Genomic DNA, 16,180 nt, shown 5'->3' with positions numbered 1-16,180 from the left:
CTTTTTGTAGTGACAAAAATTTGGAAACTGTAGAGATATCCATCAATTGGGGAATGACTAAACAAGTTGTGATATGTGGTTGTGATGGAATACTATTGTGCTGTAAGAAATGATGAACAGGATTCTTTCAGAAAACCTGGATAGACTTACATAAATAAACTGATATAAGGGGAAGTGAGCAGAACCAGGAGCACAGTGTACATTGTAATAGCAATATTGTACAATGATCAACTGTGAATGACTTAGCTATTCTCAGCAATACAATGATCTAAGCCAATTCCAAAGGACTCATGATCAAAAATGCTTTCCATCTCCAGAGAAGGAACTGGTGGAGTCTGAATGCAAATTGAAGCATACTTTTTTAAACTTTCTTTATTTTTCTTGGGGTTTTTTGGTCTGTTTTCCTTCACAACATGACTAATTTGGAAATATGTTATGCATGACTACACATGTATAGCCTATATCAAATTGCTTGCTTTCTCAATGAGATGGGAGGGGTGAGAGGGAGGAAAAGAATTTGGAACTCAAAAAATTTTTAAAACAAATATTAAAAAATTTTATGTGGAATTAGAAAAAATAAAGTATTTGAAATTTTTGTTTTCATTGCTGAACTACTGTGGGCACTGATACTCCAGATCCTATGAGGCTAATTAGAAAGAAAAGATAGGATATGGTTATGAAGGAAATGAGGGAAAATGTGGGGTCTAATTTAAAGAAAGAGTTGGTCATATTATTCCCTTTCTTTCCAGGCATCTACTTCCTTTCCTGCCTCAACCAGTACTCTCAGTATGAATCCCACAGAAACCAAGGTATGTGATGGCCTTTGGGAATTAATCTATTTTAACTTGTCTTAAACTTTTGTGCATGTGTTTGGAAAAGTATGGAATGATAATTGTTATCAAATGGTTTTATATGTCTTTGTGCAAGTAGGCAACTTAAGTTATAGAAGCCACTTCCTGATTCACAGGTACCTTTTGGAAATCCAGCTTTTCCCGATATCAGAACAAATTTTCAAATATCAGTTACCTAATCCAAAGGTGTCAAACACCCCATGATTGACCCCCACAACACTCCTGAATGGAGGCCAAACCAGACTAAAATGTAATTGGGAAATATTTTACAAAATTAATGAAAATACAATAAAACATAGATAGCATTACATTTGAAAACTAAGTCAATATGAAGCTCACAGGAATCCTTGTATGTGGAGAAGTGGTGAGCCATAAGCCATGATGGCCCTTTGGATTTTAAATTTCAGCATACCAAAGCCTATGTACAGAGGGGTTGTTTTCCAGGGGAGGCAAAAATGCTTGTTGAAATGAATTATACATTGCAAAATACTGTAAATAGGCATCTAATTAATAGCCAATCAGATTTCTTTGCATGTAACAAACTATGCCAACAAAAATTATGACCACCTACCAGTGCAGCCTTATACTGTGAAATGCACATATTAATCCGCAATCATTATCTGACATTTATTAGCTCTGTAACCTTTGGCAATTCACCTTGCTGGACCTCAGTTTCTTCATCTATAAAATCAGGAAACTGGATTAGATCACATCTAAGACCTCTTCTGGTTCAGTAGGTGTTGCAACAAGCATTTTTAAATGCCTGGTACATAGTGGGTACTCAAGAAATGTGGATTGAATCAGAATGTACACTGTTAAAGAACTAAAACATTGAGTTAAACTTGGTTGATTTCATTCTTAAACCAGTAAACCAATAAATTATACTTGCAGAAACCAAAATAAAGGCCATGGCACAAAGAAGAAATCATTACTGAATGTGCTGTTTGAGTGGATCCAAAGTACAGACTTTTTTCTGTTTTCTTTAAAATGTGCCTTTGAACATGGAATTTTTTGTTTGTTTGTTTTGTTTTGTTTTTTGTTGCCTCCCCTGGAGAAACAATCCCTCTGTACAAAGGCTTTGGTATGCCAAGTGACTCATCATTATGCAAGTGATTGGGCCTCTTGATATTATGGTGTCAGACAAAATGTCTTATTGTGCTGTGTTCTAGGTAGCGGATAAGCTATAAAAATAAAAAAAAAAGGTAGTGCTTGGGTGTAGAATATTTCAACATCTGTCTTCTCAAAACAATCAGCATATAATCAGCAATGGAAAGGGCAGTTATAAATTCCAAAATATTTAATCTTCTATAATGTAAATTTCATGAGAGTAGAGAACACATTATGACTAAACTTTCAGTCTCCTATAGTGCCTATCAATAAATATTTATTTCATTGTTGTTCAGCCATTTCAGTTGTATCTGACTCTTCATGATCCCATTTGGGGTTTTCTTGGCAAAGACACTGGAGTGGTTCACTATTTCCTTCTCTAGCTTATTTTACAAATGAGGAAACTGAGACAAACAAGGTTAAGTGACTTGCTCAGGGTCACACAGCTACTAAGTGTCTGAGGCCAGATTTGAGCTCAGGTCTTCCTGACTCCAAGCCCAGCACTCTATCAACTACACCACCTAGCTGCCCTGGTCACCTGAATGACTGGTCAACAAACGGGCAAATAACTAAACCTTTCTGAACCTCTAGCAATTCCTTAAAACTCATAGCTATCATTGCATTGCAATATACTTTAGTAGAGAGAACTTACGAAACTTTAAAAATAAAATACATTAAAATTGTGTTGATAGAAACTTGGAACACTACTCAAGGTAGCCCCTATAGATTTGCTGATAACCATATAATTAATTGTTGGAATCATAGGTGTAAACAATGTCCACAAAGCAGCTACACAAAAGTAGAGATTGTTTCTCCTGCAAAGAAATTGGCTAATTTTGTAGTTAGCAAAGAGTAAAGGGGACTTCTGAAATTTTTGCTAGAGTTATTTGATTTTAAATTGTTCTCCTTTTGGAATATATATATATATATATGTATATATATATGTATATATACATATATATGCATATATGTATATATGCATATGTATACATATTTGTTTGTACGTATACATATATATATATATATATACACAGAGAGAGAAGCATGAAAGTTAATAGTCCAAATACTTTTTTGCCCTTTTCTATACTTAAAGCATTTTTTTTGAAGCCCTGATAAATATGTATTGTAATGTCGGTCTACTCCAATCAAACAGACCAAAGGACTACATTATCATGACAAGAAAAGGAAAAATCCCCAGGTGACATGCGGCTCATCTTATTTCTCTGTCTCTGTGAGTCTGTGACACTATGGGCACACTTTACTAATGGTCACTCTTCCTGATCAGCACATGCTAATATTTCAAGATCACCATTTTTAGTAAAGAACTAGGCACCAGCCTGCAATTTCTCTTTGGCATCAGAAATATTTTGCCACTAAAGTTAACTTCTCTTATTTTCTCTATTCTGTCATGCATTTCATGATTTTAAACCATCGGCTAAAATTCAAGGTGAGTACATTGTACAAGGATCAAGAAACCAGTTTTGCTTCAATGGCAGCAGAACACATAGAAGCACCTTGACCTGGGAGGTTGGGAATTGTGGTTGGTTATTTACTTATTACTCATTGATGATATTTGATAATGAGGAGCTCAATAATAATGTGGCATAAGACATTTGAAGAACTCTTAAGAAGAATGCTTGAAATGTGTAGGGGAAAAAAAGGTAGATTGTAAAGTATCACAGAAAAGTGAAGGAGGACTATCAGGGTTTTAAATACAATTTTTATGATTTCAACCAATGTTATTTTTAGAAGTCAGAGAGATAGCAGTGTTTCTATATTCTTGCTCTTTTAAGTATAATTCTCTGAGAAAAAAATCTATGGTGGTCTTTATAAACTTTTAAAATTACTTGTGTTTATTTCTGATGTTAGGCTAAAAAGACGGAAACTGAAGAAAAATCACAGTCAACCAAGGTATGAGGTTTATTTATTCATTTTTATATTGTCCCATGCTTCTTCTTATTACAAAGAATCATAGATGGCAAAATAACTAGTAGTGGAAACAGTATGGAACTAGAGATAGAAGATAAGGGTTTTCAATTCATCTCTGCTACTTGCTAGCCATGTGCTCTCCGGCAATTAAGTTTACCTCTCTAGGTCTGGGTGTCCTCATCTATAGAATGAGGTAGTTGGACTAGACAATTTCTAAAGTCCCTTGTAACTCTAATATTCTGTAAGTAATGGCACTATATTACTGTTTTATATGCCTCTATTGTGTAGAGAAGCACATGAAGCCTTGACTGAAACATATTGGTTGTGTGACTTGGGTAAGTCACTTTCTCTCTCAGTGGTCTACACAACTCTGACTATAAGTTGCAAAAAGGTCATCAGTTTCAAAGAATGTGCCAACCTGAGATGGTAGAGAGAGCCTCCTCTCCTTGTAATTCCTGATGGCAATGAATCGCAATTCCAGTCCCTATTCTTTTGATGTGTAACTGTTGCTAAAATGAAAATATGATGGTTCATAGAAGAAAATTAAAGGAACAACAGTTTATTTTATTCAAATCCAACTTTTAGGATTTGGGTGTGTAGTTTTAAGAGGAAAACAAGGTGAGAGGGATAAAGAATATGGGAAAGGGGCAGGAAGGGAGCAATGGCAGATATCGGAGAATAGAAGTGAAGAATGAATTGGCTCTTTGGGTAAAGCATCTGTATTACTTTAAGCAGAAGAGACTATTCCAGCATAGCAATCAGATTGATCTGGATTGGTTATTGGAGATGAGTCTCTAGGGATAAGACTTTCTTTTGTTGTTATCACCAATTACCAATCAGGTAATCGAGTCAGATCTATGAAAATGCATTGTGAAACCTAGGAAGGAGAGGAGGGATTTTTAGCTTCATTCCCAGAAGTTTCAGAAACTCTCTCCTACAGACTTGCAAGTGGATCAGGTCACTACCTCCCCCCTCCCCCACCTCCTGGATGTGTCTGCAGTGCCAGAACACCCCAATGAAAAGTAAAAATAAACCATCACCTAAATGCTTACAGCAGCAAGAAGCTGGCTAATGTGATGGTTTAGAAGTGGATTTCTTTTTTACTTTTCATCCAGACTCTTGGAATTCTGCAAACTGGGCACTTTATAGACTTATTGTTTGAAGTATTGACCTAAGTACATGCAACTTTTTGTTGCAACCATGTGCCTTTTTAAAGCCACATAGTAGGAGCTGAAAACTTTAATGATGCTTTTCCCAAGAGGAGCTGAATGGATCTAGCCCTTTGTTCTCTTGCCACCTTGCCCGTGGGCTTCAGTTAAATGTTTTCTGTACCTCTTGAAATTGACAGGCTACTGAGGCTCATGGGAAAGATGCTCATGAAGAAAAGGCAAAGGGGGACAAAAAGGTAAGCACCCCCAATTTGGTTTTGCTCCTATATGTCTCCCTTGCCCCACGTGGAAGAATCCATCAATCTTGTCATTTAAACTGTATTATTTGATAATATATTTGTTTCTATGCTTGTAGCAAAAAAGCCCTTCTAAGCAGTTGTTGGCCACAGGAAGTAAGGATTCTCCTGCTGGAAAAGAAACCCTCAAACCCTCTGACCAACCAACACCAGAGAAACCGACAGAAGGCCCCCAGGTAAAACCAAAGGGATAGAAAATTCCAAAGTGTGCCTGGAAAAGAGAAAAATAACCTACGTCCGCACAGAGGGCCAGAATTTTTCAGTCGGTCTGTCTGCTGTGTTGAGTGTGTTGAGCCCTCAGGTGCTGGTACTGTAGCTTTGCTCTCCTCCGAGGTGACTTCGTTGGGGAACTTGGTACCTCCAAGAGCTTCTGCCCAGGAGTACAGAAGTAACAAATAGGGCAAGGGGTACTTCCTCCAAACTTTTCCTAGTACTGAGAAGTGGCCAAGATGACTTTACTGTAGAGGCAGATGCAGATGTGAGAGAACAAATCTATAAAGAATTGAAACAGGTTCGTAGTAACTAGTAAATATATACTTTGAGGCAGCTAGATGGCTCATTGGATAGAGGGCTGGCGTCGGAGTCGGGAGGATGTGAGTTCAAATGTGGCCTCATGTACTTAGTAGCTGTGTGACCCTGAGCAAGTCATTTAACCTCAGTTTTACTTAATCTGATGGAGAAGAAAATGGCAAACCACTCCAGTATCTTTGCCAAGAAAACTACATACAGGGTCAGGATGAGTCACACATGACTGAACAACAAAAACAAACATAGTTTTCCTCTTTCACTTCTTCCTCTAACCCCAAGGCCTAAGCCTACTTTAAAATCAAAGACATCAGAAAGACTCATAAGATGAACCTCAGAGGCCATCAAATCCGTTTTACAGATGAAGAAACCAAGGCAGAGAGAGATTGAATGACTTGCCCAGACTCACACAGATAGTGTCTATGTTCGGATTTGAACGCAAATATTCCTGACTCCAGATCTATGCCTACTACACCTCGCTGAGTTTTAAGTCTTGTTGCAAAAGAAATAGGAAAATGAGCTGATAGGTTATATGAGCACATAAATAAGTGTTGTAACTCTACAAAGTAGGAGAAATAACAATTAGATAAGTTTTTTTGCTTAGGAGCTTTTTTTTTTTTTTTTGCTTAAGTAGGGACTTTTCTTATTCATCTGCTTGGTACAGGGGGTCCCCAAAGTCTGAGTTCAGTTTTAAACTTTAGTAACTTAAAGCTAAACTAAAATTCAAGTTCCAAGGTATTAAAACTTAAAACTTAACTAAGCCTTTTAGGGTACCCTGTATAGTGCCTGGTGCTAGCACCATGTGTACATGTCAATTTCAGATATTATTTGATAAAATCAGTGAAAGTGAGTTAGGGGCTATTGGTGAGGTTTGATTCAACATGCATATATTAAGCATCTATTATTTGTCAGCTTCTGTGGCAGGCACTAGGAATATATAGGTGAAATCGGACAACATTCCTGTCTACAAGAAGCATACAATTATAGTAAAGAAGTTAAGACTTACACAAATGGTGCCTGGGTGACAACGTTGTCAGAAAGCATTTTGTAAACACTAAAGCATGATGTAAATGGTTATGTTGTTGTTGTTCAGTCATTTTTCAGTCGTGCCCAACTCTTCATGACCCCATTTAGGGTTTTCTTGGCAAAGATACTGGAGTGGTTTGCCATTTTCTTCTCCAGATCATTTTACAGATGAAGAAACTTAGGCAAACTGAATGTTAATTGACTTGCCCAGGGTCACACAGCTAATAAGTGTCTGAGGCCAGATTTGAACTCAGGAAACTGAGTCTTCCTGACTCCAGACCCACAGCTCTATTCACAGCACCACCTAGCTGCCCTTAAATGGGAGTTATTTGTTACCCTTAGATATATTTCAAAATAAGTGCTATGAGAAGTTTGAGAAGACAGCTCCCTTTTCACTGGACATTTGTAAAATAGGCCTTGAAGAAGATAAAACAGTAGGCAAAAGTAGGGGTGGGTTCATTCCAGGCCTAGAGGATAGCATGTATGTATGTATGGAAATGGAAGAAGGCAGGACAAAACAAGGCAACAGAGAGTGTCTAGTTTGGCTGGAATATAGAGTTTCTGAAGAGAAACACTGAGATAAGGCTAGGAAAGATAGGGTAGAGGCAGATTGCCAAGGGCCTTGAGTTCTAGACCTAAAGAGTTTTATCATTTCTATTTGGTATCCTTTGAGAAGCCACCAAATTAAGGGTTTTTGAGCTTGTGAGGGGCATGTGGTGCTTTAGGAAGATGACATTGGCAGCTATGAGAGAGAAGCTAGAGGAAGGAGATCAATTAGAACTTATGTAATAGTCCAGTCAAAACATGGTCAGGTCCTAAACTAAGATGGCAACAACGGCAGTAAAGAGGAGGTGTCTGATCTAAGAGATTCATGGATCAAGAAGGAGGACCTGGAAATCGAGCGTGCTTTGAAATCCTCCTGCGTTGAAACGGCAGCAGTCTCGGAATGTATCATTTGCAGATGTGTAATCTTTTAAAATTTTTATCTCAACCTTCAGACTAAGTCACCTCGCAGGTCTCTGGCTGGTGATGTGATTAACTATTGTAGTGGGTTCTGTAGCTGCAACATCTAGTAAACTATATTATGAAGCAAATAACCACATGCTAACATTAGTCACTATGAGCCTGAATGTCTCACATCTGTTTTTCAGATATTAACATTCATTAAAGATTCTTCCCTCTATCCTCCACTTTGGTGGTTTATGCTTAACTATCTCTTCAAGGGAGGGATTTATCAAATATTATTACCCCATTCAAATAACTTGAGGTCAAAATTAAAATTTCATTCCATAAAACCAAATGAATATTTACTTTTCTTTATAGAACTTTCATATCACCTAAATGCAACACACTTAAATGCACTTTTTTTTATTGGAAAGCAAAGCTGAGAAGTATATGTAAAATTTTTGGTTCCATTTTCAACAGTCTTTGAACTTTGCAAAAAAAAAGGTCTAAACAGTTTAGAACAATGAATTGAACCAAATAAGATGAAATTTAATAGGGATAAATGTGAAATCCTATACTTAAGTTTAACAATCAATTTTATAAATACAGAATGGACAATGGTAGCTTTTTCACAGTTTCTATAAAAAAAAGACTTGGGTGTCTTAATAGACCAACTAAAATCTAAGTATGAATCAACAATAGGACATAACAGCCCAAAAAGCCAATGTTGTCCTAGGCTACCTTGAGGGACACAATATCCTAGATGAGGGAGAGGGAACACCTCTGCCATATTCTGCCCTGGTCAGGCCACATCTACAGTCTTATGTTCAGTTCTAGGCATCACATATTCAGAAAGACAGAGGTGAGCTGGCTCATGTCCAGAAAAAGGCGAGCAGGATTGTAAGAAGACTGGAGAGAATGCTATATAACAATAAGTTGAAGAAACTGAGGCTCTTCTGCCTGAATAAGAAAATTCTAAAGAGAGGAGGGACTCACAGCTGTCTTCAAGTATTAATGGGGTTCTCATTTGGAAAAGGGAAAACTTTTTCTACTTAAAGAGAAGAGTTAAGAGTAATCAGTGGAAGCTGCCAAGAGTTGTGGGGAGTTTTGTTTTGTTTCGTTTTGTTTTTGCTTTATGTGAGGAAAGATTTCCTAACAATTAGAGCTATCCAGGAATTGACTGCCTTCAGAAGTAATGGCTTCCTCTTAACCAGAGGATCTCCAAGTAGACACTTGAATCATTTGTTGGGGCTGCTGTAGAGAGGACTCTCAGAGAGACACAAGATGATTCTTGATCATATGAATTATAGTATCTGAAGAAGTCTAGACAGAATGTTCTAAATGAAAACGCCAGAATCCTGATCTTGGATTAACTCTATTTAATGTTTAGCCATGGCTTGGCAACTTATTCATTAGATTCTTTGAGGAACTACATTGCAAGTTAAGCCTTTAATATAATGAGAGGTAAAAATATGGATTTTCTGTTTATGGAAATTTAACAATACAGAGCAGTTGTGGAATTTGCAGATAATTGACACATGTCCAAAATTCTGAGGACTGACTTGGACTTCTTGAAGTTCTAAATTAGGCAATTAACATACAAATTTGTGGTGCTGAGATTGGGGCGGGGGGGGGGGGGGGGGAGGAAGAAGAATGGCTCAGGGAGATTCTCTACTATAAAGTTTGACCCCAAATGAAAATGAAGAAAATGCCACACATTCATTTATGTTCATAATAGACGGGCAGCCCACTTAGGATTGATTTCGAAATTTAAGCAGATTAGATCGTAAACCTAAAGAAAGCCAGGGTCGTTCACTGAAAATTAAACCTTAATTAAGAAGGTAAGGAAAAGCTGTGAATTCTTACTTGCCTTGGTTTATGACAGAATTTAAGGGCAAGTCAACTTCTGTGTGCCTCAATTTCTTATCTTGGTTAAAAGAAAATTGGCTAATAATAGGTACTTGAGTGATATGAAAAATTGTGAACCATTTTATGACTATGTAAGGTTGTTTCATTTTAAAACACTTAGAACAGATAGACATTTATTAATTTTTGCATACTTCCATGTTTTTTTTCTTTTTTTTTAAGAACAAAGAAGATAAATCCCTACCTCTATCTGCACCAGTAAAAGCTGAGTTCAATAAACCTTCTGAAAAGGTAAGAAGACAACAGTAGATTCTCACATAAAGCATTTATTCATATTTTCATGTTGTTTTCCCCAATCTGATGTGATTACTTAGTTTTATAGGTCCTAGTAGTAAATTTTTTCTTTGGAATAATTAAGAACATCTAAGGATTTAACTAAAGGAAAGATCTTTGTAATAAATTACTACTTTCAGGCCAATGTATTAATGAACTGAAAGTGTTGGTATTCTTTCTTAAATATTAAACATATCTGAAAGTCACTTTAATTTTTTATTAGGTCTGTAGTTCCATTTGTATAGAGAATTGTTAAATTATTAAGTATAAGTATAGCTCCAATTTACTATATATGCTATGTAGTAAATCCATATATAGTAAATATAGTATATACATATATAGTAAATATGTGTACTATACACTTATATAATAAATTGGAGCTATACATACATTTCTATATGTATAGATATGCTTACATACTTATATATAGTAAATATTGTCCCATTCAAATAGCTTAAGGTTGAATTAAAATTTCATTCATAAAGCTAAAAAAGCTGAACATGTCCCATCCCCCTCCCACCCTGCTCTCTTCCCCCTGCCCCTAGACTGTGAGGTCCTTGAGAGCAGGGTCTGATTTTTGTCTTACTTTGGATCCCCAGCACTTAACCTGGTGCTTTATAGTAGGTGCTTAATAAATGGTTTTTGACTTGATTGAGGTACTCCACTGGAGAAATCCCCTCTACCAATACAGATTAGCACCTGCTTCAAAATACATAGTTTTAAAGATTTCCTTCTCCCCTCAACACACACAGTCTGTAATTCTGGGTAAGTCACTTAACCCCTCTGTGCCCCAGGCTGCTCTCATAAGACTTTTCATGGGTCATATTTGATTTTTTTTTCACATTCAGAATCAAGCCTACTGAAGTCATGAGATAAATGTGACTTAGAGTCTAGAGAATTTGAAACCCACCCCTTACATTTACTGGCTGAGTGACCATGGGCAAGCCACACTTAGTTTCTTTGAGCCTGAGTTTTCTTGTCTATCAAAGTGAGATGATACCCACTTTCACAGGGATGTTGTTATGATCAGATGGAGATAATGCATGTAAAAAGCTTCACAAACATAAGGTGCTTTATAAGCATCAGCTAGTAGCAGTCATCATTGGAGGAGTAGTAGTAACAGTATGGCAGAATCACCGAATTTAAAAATTTGTTGGGACCTTCAGGGCTATGAAGGGCTACATATATCCAGCAAGTACTTGTCCAATCTCTGCTTGCATCCCTCCAAGGAGGGAGAACTCATGCCTCTCAAGGTAGCCCGTTCTACTTTTGGATGGATTTCACTGTTAGGAAGTTTTTTCTGATATCAAACTTAAATTCGTCTCTTTACAACTTCTTTTTTTTAATTTTTATTTATTTTTAAATTTTGGAATAAAACAAACATTTCCATGACATAGTAGAATGAAAAAAGATACTATGTTATGGAAATGCTTGTTCTATTCTAATCCCTCTTCCACATGACATCCCTTCAGATACTTGAAAACCTGCTTCTATTCTGTCTTCTCTTCTCCAGGCTATATACGCCTGATTTTTTTCAGTCAATCCTCGTATGTGATGGACCCATAGCCCTTCACCACCATTCTGTGTGCCCTCCTCTGAGTACTCTCCTCTTGGAGAGATCTTGGGCTGCATGAAGAAGACTAGAGCTTCTGGGAAGAGGGAAGTGATAGTCCCACTATCCTCTGGCCTCCTTAGACCTCATCTAGAATACTGTGTGCAGTAGTGAGACTTTAAGTGTATGGTTCCATTGTGAAGTGTTCATTGCTAAGGAACACTCAATGTTCAATTGTTTCCTTATATTGTGGATCAAAATTCAAACATCCATCCATTTGCTCTCCAGTGATATTTATTGAATTATTTTCTTCTTTTTCAGAGTTCCTTAGATGATGCTTTAGATGACTTAATAGACACATTAGGAGGACCTGAAGAAAATAAACCTGAAAGTCCAAAATATACAGGACCTCCCGTTTCGGTACAGTATTTGTTATTTGTTAAAAGTAGCACAGTGAATTGGTTCACCAGATGGGAAACAAATCTATTGTAATGATATACTAAAGCAATCAAGAGTCAGCACGACATTGTGAATAGAAGGATGGCCAAGGAGTTAGGCCCAGATGCAATCTAACGCAGACTAGCTTTGTGACCATGGATAGTGCACTTAACCTCTCCTCTCCAAGGCAGCTCTCTAAAAATCTAAACTGCAAACAAGTGTCTGGACTGCATCAGTAAATGGAGATATCACACCAAGGGTTCCCTATGCTGATGAAATTACAGAACTAGTCCATATAAAATTATGTTAAAGCATTCCATAAATGTAAACTGAGGCTTACTTTTCTCAAAACAGCATATGAGGTGAGTGGTAGAAATAATATTATCCAGCATTTGCTGTGTGTATTTTCAATGTTTACTGAGGTGTTTGGAATAATCCTTTACTAGAACAGATTGAACTGTGATATCCTTCCTGATGGCACCCTAGTTCAGAGACCACTCTCCCTGTGGCTTCTGTAAACAGAATCCCATTCCTTCACCCAGCCCTGGGCTTCCTTCCCTTGGGTCTTAGGGTATCATAAGCCTGACTGAACTGACTGGAGCAGGGAAGGACCATTAACATAGTCATGGTTGTGTTGATTGCAAAGTAAATAATTATTTTAAAAGTCTCTGTGCTTGCTCTGATTTTGTTGTTTTTTTTTTTTTTCATTTATTTCCTAAGGATGAAAAAACTTTTTGTTGAATTGGTTTTTGGTACAGCTTACTCTGTTATGTTTGTGGCAATGATGTTAAAATAGCATTAAAGTGCAAATAAAAACTGGAGTTTTTTTAAGCTGGGGAAGAATGTAGCGATTTTATATCTTGTTTGCAGCAAAGTACAGTATTTGGACTATAAAAGCATCATACATTTCCGTATCTCATTTTTAAAATAGTTTTAATGGAAGATTGTACTTCAACCAGTAAGCAGAGTTTGAGTTTATTGAGTCAATCCTCCATTCTAAGGAAGAACAAGGTGGCAGCATTTATAGGAACGTAGTGTGATGAATGAAATTAGGTTTGTCCAGTACCCAGACAGACTGTCTAAGCTTTAGTTTAGAACTTTGGAAGGAACATAAGGCACATAGTAGGTGCTGATTAAATGCTTATTGACTTGACTATATTTTTCTAAGGCATTCAAGTCAACAAAGATTTATTTAAACACCTATGTATAAAATGCTGTGGTAGGATCTGAGAATACTAGGACAAAAACCACACAGTTGCCGATTTCATAGAGTTTATATTCTCCTAAACCACAATATTATAGAATTTGTTGTCTTTGCATTTATAAAACTTATACATAAATGTATGTGTGTGTATATATATGTATACATATGTATTATTTAACTACATGAATATTCTGTTAAAGAATTAGGATGTAACCTCAATATTTGGTACAGTGCCCAATACATAGTAAGTGCTTAATAAATGTTTATTGACATCAATATTACAGGGGTTGGGGAAGACAAGCATATATTAAGTACCTACAATGTGCCAGACAAGTACCTACAATGTGCCAGACAATGTAGTGTTTTATTAATATCTCATTTGATCCTCATAACTTTTAGCTAGTTACAAAAGTACTATGATTTCTCCAAGTTTAATGTAATTATTATTTCAAATCTCAGTTTCTATCTAAATTGTAGATAATCTTACAGCAACTTGATGTCTTGGTAACATATAGGGCTTCAGTTTCAGTAGGTTCCTTTAGTGTTTTCAACTAATTAAATTATATCTGTGTTTTTGTAAATATTTCAGGAATCACTTTCCTCCACTTACATAGAAGAATTGGGCAAAAGGGAAAGTACAATTCCACCAGAATACAGAAAGCTATTGGAAGTAAGTAGGATGAACATAGAGTTGTATTTCATATTTTCTGGAGTTAAGTGTACATCACTGTTAAATTTTTTTTTTAATTTAGAAAGAGTGATTAAAAAATGTAAAACAAATCCTCATTCAACAGTAAACCTCTTAGGTACTGTATTTTGTAAGGCATTAACAATCTCATTTTGGCAAGGAATAGCCTTTTCATCATCCCCAAATTAATGTTTCTTTCAGAGTCATGAAGGGGAAGCCCCAGGTCCACCAGACACTGAGGTAAGTTTAGATGATTACCTTATAAAATAAAAGAAAGGAAGGAAGGAAGGAAAGGAGAGAGGAAAAGAAAGGAAGGAAAGGAGAAAGGGAATAAAGGAAGGAAGGGAGAAACAGAAAATCTCAAGCTTCTAAGGAATCAAACTCCTGCTCCTGAAAATGTGGTTCATTGATTTTTTTTTATATTTCCCATGGGAAGAAAAACAGCTTAAAAACATTGAGATGATTGTGAGTCAGATGTCTGCAAGGAAAAACTTCTTTAGAAAGATGAGAAATCTAAAGGAAGAATTCAGAGCTCTATTAGTATGGGCCATGAGTATTGCCCACTTACTTTTTGGACCAGCCTTTGCTTGATACCTCCATTATTTCTTGAAGGCCAGTCATCATTGGTGCCCTGTGGTTGCCTGCTTATCGCCCCTCATGCAGAGATACTGTATCGTCCCTCCTGCTACTTACAGTTTTAATCATTCAGAGATTATATTGTTCCATATAAGCCTCATAAGATCACTGGGAGAAAACTGGTGTTGAAAAGATGACCTTTTTTGACAGCAAAGCAGCTCAGGTTCATTGAGAGCACAGTGTAATTTTCCAAATGAGACCTAGTCTTTTCTCCTCTTCTTTTTCAATTCTGGGCTCAGGCCATTGTCAATCTCTAACACTTAAGAGATATATAAGCTGCTAAAATGAGCTGCATGGCCTAGTCTGGCCTATGTGCACTGGTATCCACAGATTATTTGAAGACCTAGAGGAAGGCTGCAGCACACAAGGGAGGGAATATGCATATGGAGGATTTATAGAAGGACTCAGGCTTATGGGTTAGTTGCATTTTGCACCAGTGGATCAAATTGATTCCATCATGAATCCATCGTAGTAGCAGCCCCTTGCTGTGTGTGAAATAACCTGTCATTGAACTTGAATGCTTCATCCATGCTGCGTGCCATTCATAGTGCCTTTTCATCTAGAAACCAATGGGAGAAGATGAAGCTATTGATTCCCTGTCATCAGACTTCACTTGTAGTTCTGCAGCTCCGGGCAAGACAACAGATAAAGAGGTATTATTCTCCATAGTATTTGGCTAGAAATACTATTTATGACTTTTTAAAAAATGCTTGGTAGTTCTGGCCAACAGTGTTAATGCTCAAAGTGTTCCTCACGTGGAAGTCTGGATTTTGGTCTTTCTCTTTCAGAAAGCTTCAGAAGAAGAAGTTTTAAAAGCCCAATCGGTAGACCTAGTCAAAAGTCCTCTTCCTCCAGATGAGAAGAAACGAAGGATAGAAGAGGTATCAATGTTTCTTCCTTAGGAAACTAGCCCAGTTCTATCTGAGAATAATCATTAACTTTTCTGTGACCTCCCTTGATTGGGCAGATACGAACTTTGTTCTATAAAATATAACATGTCTCTTCCCACTTGTGTGCTGGGCAATTAAAACTGATTGGAGCCATGTCTGTCTGTATCCAGCAAGAAGCAGTACAGTAAAGTGGAAAGAACCCAAGGAGTTACAGGATGTGGGTTCAGATCCAGGCTTTTCTGGGTAGAATAGTTCTCTGTCCTTGAGAATGTCATTTACTACAAAATTAGATCTTTAGCTAATTTGATTAAAAAATAAGAGGGAAGAAAATCAAATTGTTAAAATTAACAAAAGGAACCAGGTAAAATTATAATATATAGAGAAAAATAAAGAGAATTTTCAGAAATGAGAGCTGAAAAGAGATGAAGAATTATCTGCAAAACGATAAAGTACCCAAATTAGCAGAATGTGAAATAAAAATCTCTAAGAATCCAATTTCGGAAAATAAAAAATTAACCCAAACTAGATGGATTCATAATTCCATCAAAATTTAAATAATAATTAATAGCCATACTACACAAATTATTCTCAAAAATTGGGAAAGTCACTTAGCTCCTCTGTACCTGAGTTTCCCTATATGTAAAATGAAATTGGATTTGGGTAATCTCTAAAGTTTCTTCCAGATCTAAAATCCTATATACACAGATAGGCTTTGCACATACATA

General features: G+C 36.6%; 1 protein-coding gene across 5 annotated transcripts in view; it reads left to right on the top strand.

Annotated features, from left to right (window-relative positions):
• The window catches only part of CAST (calpastatin), a 124,958-nt gene that overhangs the window by 68,090 nt on the left and 40,688 nt on the right, over positions 1 to 16,180 (top strand). For 3 of the 5 annotated variants that reach the window (XM_027838480.1, XM_027838479.1, XM_027838481.1), the window contains 11 exons: positions 750 to 809; positions 3,112 to 3,156; positions 3,828 to 3,869; positions 5,236 to 5,292; positions 5,412 to 5,528; positions 9,937 to 10,005; positions 11,921 to 12,019; positions 13,831 to 13,911; positions 14,131 to 14,169; positions 15,129 to 15,218; positions 15,354 to 15,446. In XM_027838480.1, the coding sequence (XP_027694281.1) occupies positions 750 to 809; positions 3,112 to 3,156; positions 3,828 to 3,869; positions 5,236 to 5,292; positions 5,412 to 5,528; positions 9,937 to 10,005; positions 11,921 to 12,019; positions 13,831 to 13,911; positions 14,131 to 14,169; positions 15,129 to 15,218; positions 15,354 to 15,446 (792 nt within the window). The remainder of the gene's footprint in view (positions 1 to 749; positions 810 to 3,111; positions 3,157 to 3,827; positions 3,870 to 5,235; positions 5,293 to 5,411; positions 5,529 to 9,936; positions 10,006 to 11,920; positions 12,020 to 13,830; positions 13,912 to 14,130; positions 14,170 to 15,128; positions 15,219 to 15,353; positions 15,447 to 16,180) is intronic. The other 2 variants (XM_027838478.1, XM_027838482.1) reach the window with 1 other exon arrangement.

This window comes from Vombatus ursinus, unplaced genomic scaffold, assembly GCF_900497805.2.
Source record: "Vombatus ursinus unplaced genomic scaffold, bare-nosed wombat genome assembly UNPS02014828.1, whole genome shotgun sequence".
NCBI lineage: Eukaryota > Metazoa > Chordata > Mammalia > Diprotodontia > Vombatidae > Vombatus > Vombatus ursinus.
This window is presented reverse-complemented; position numbering and strand designations above follow the sequence as displayed.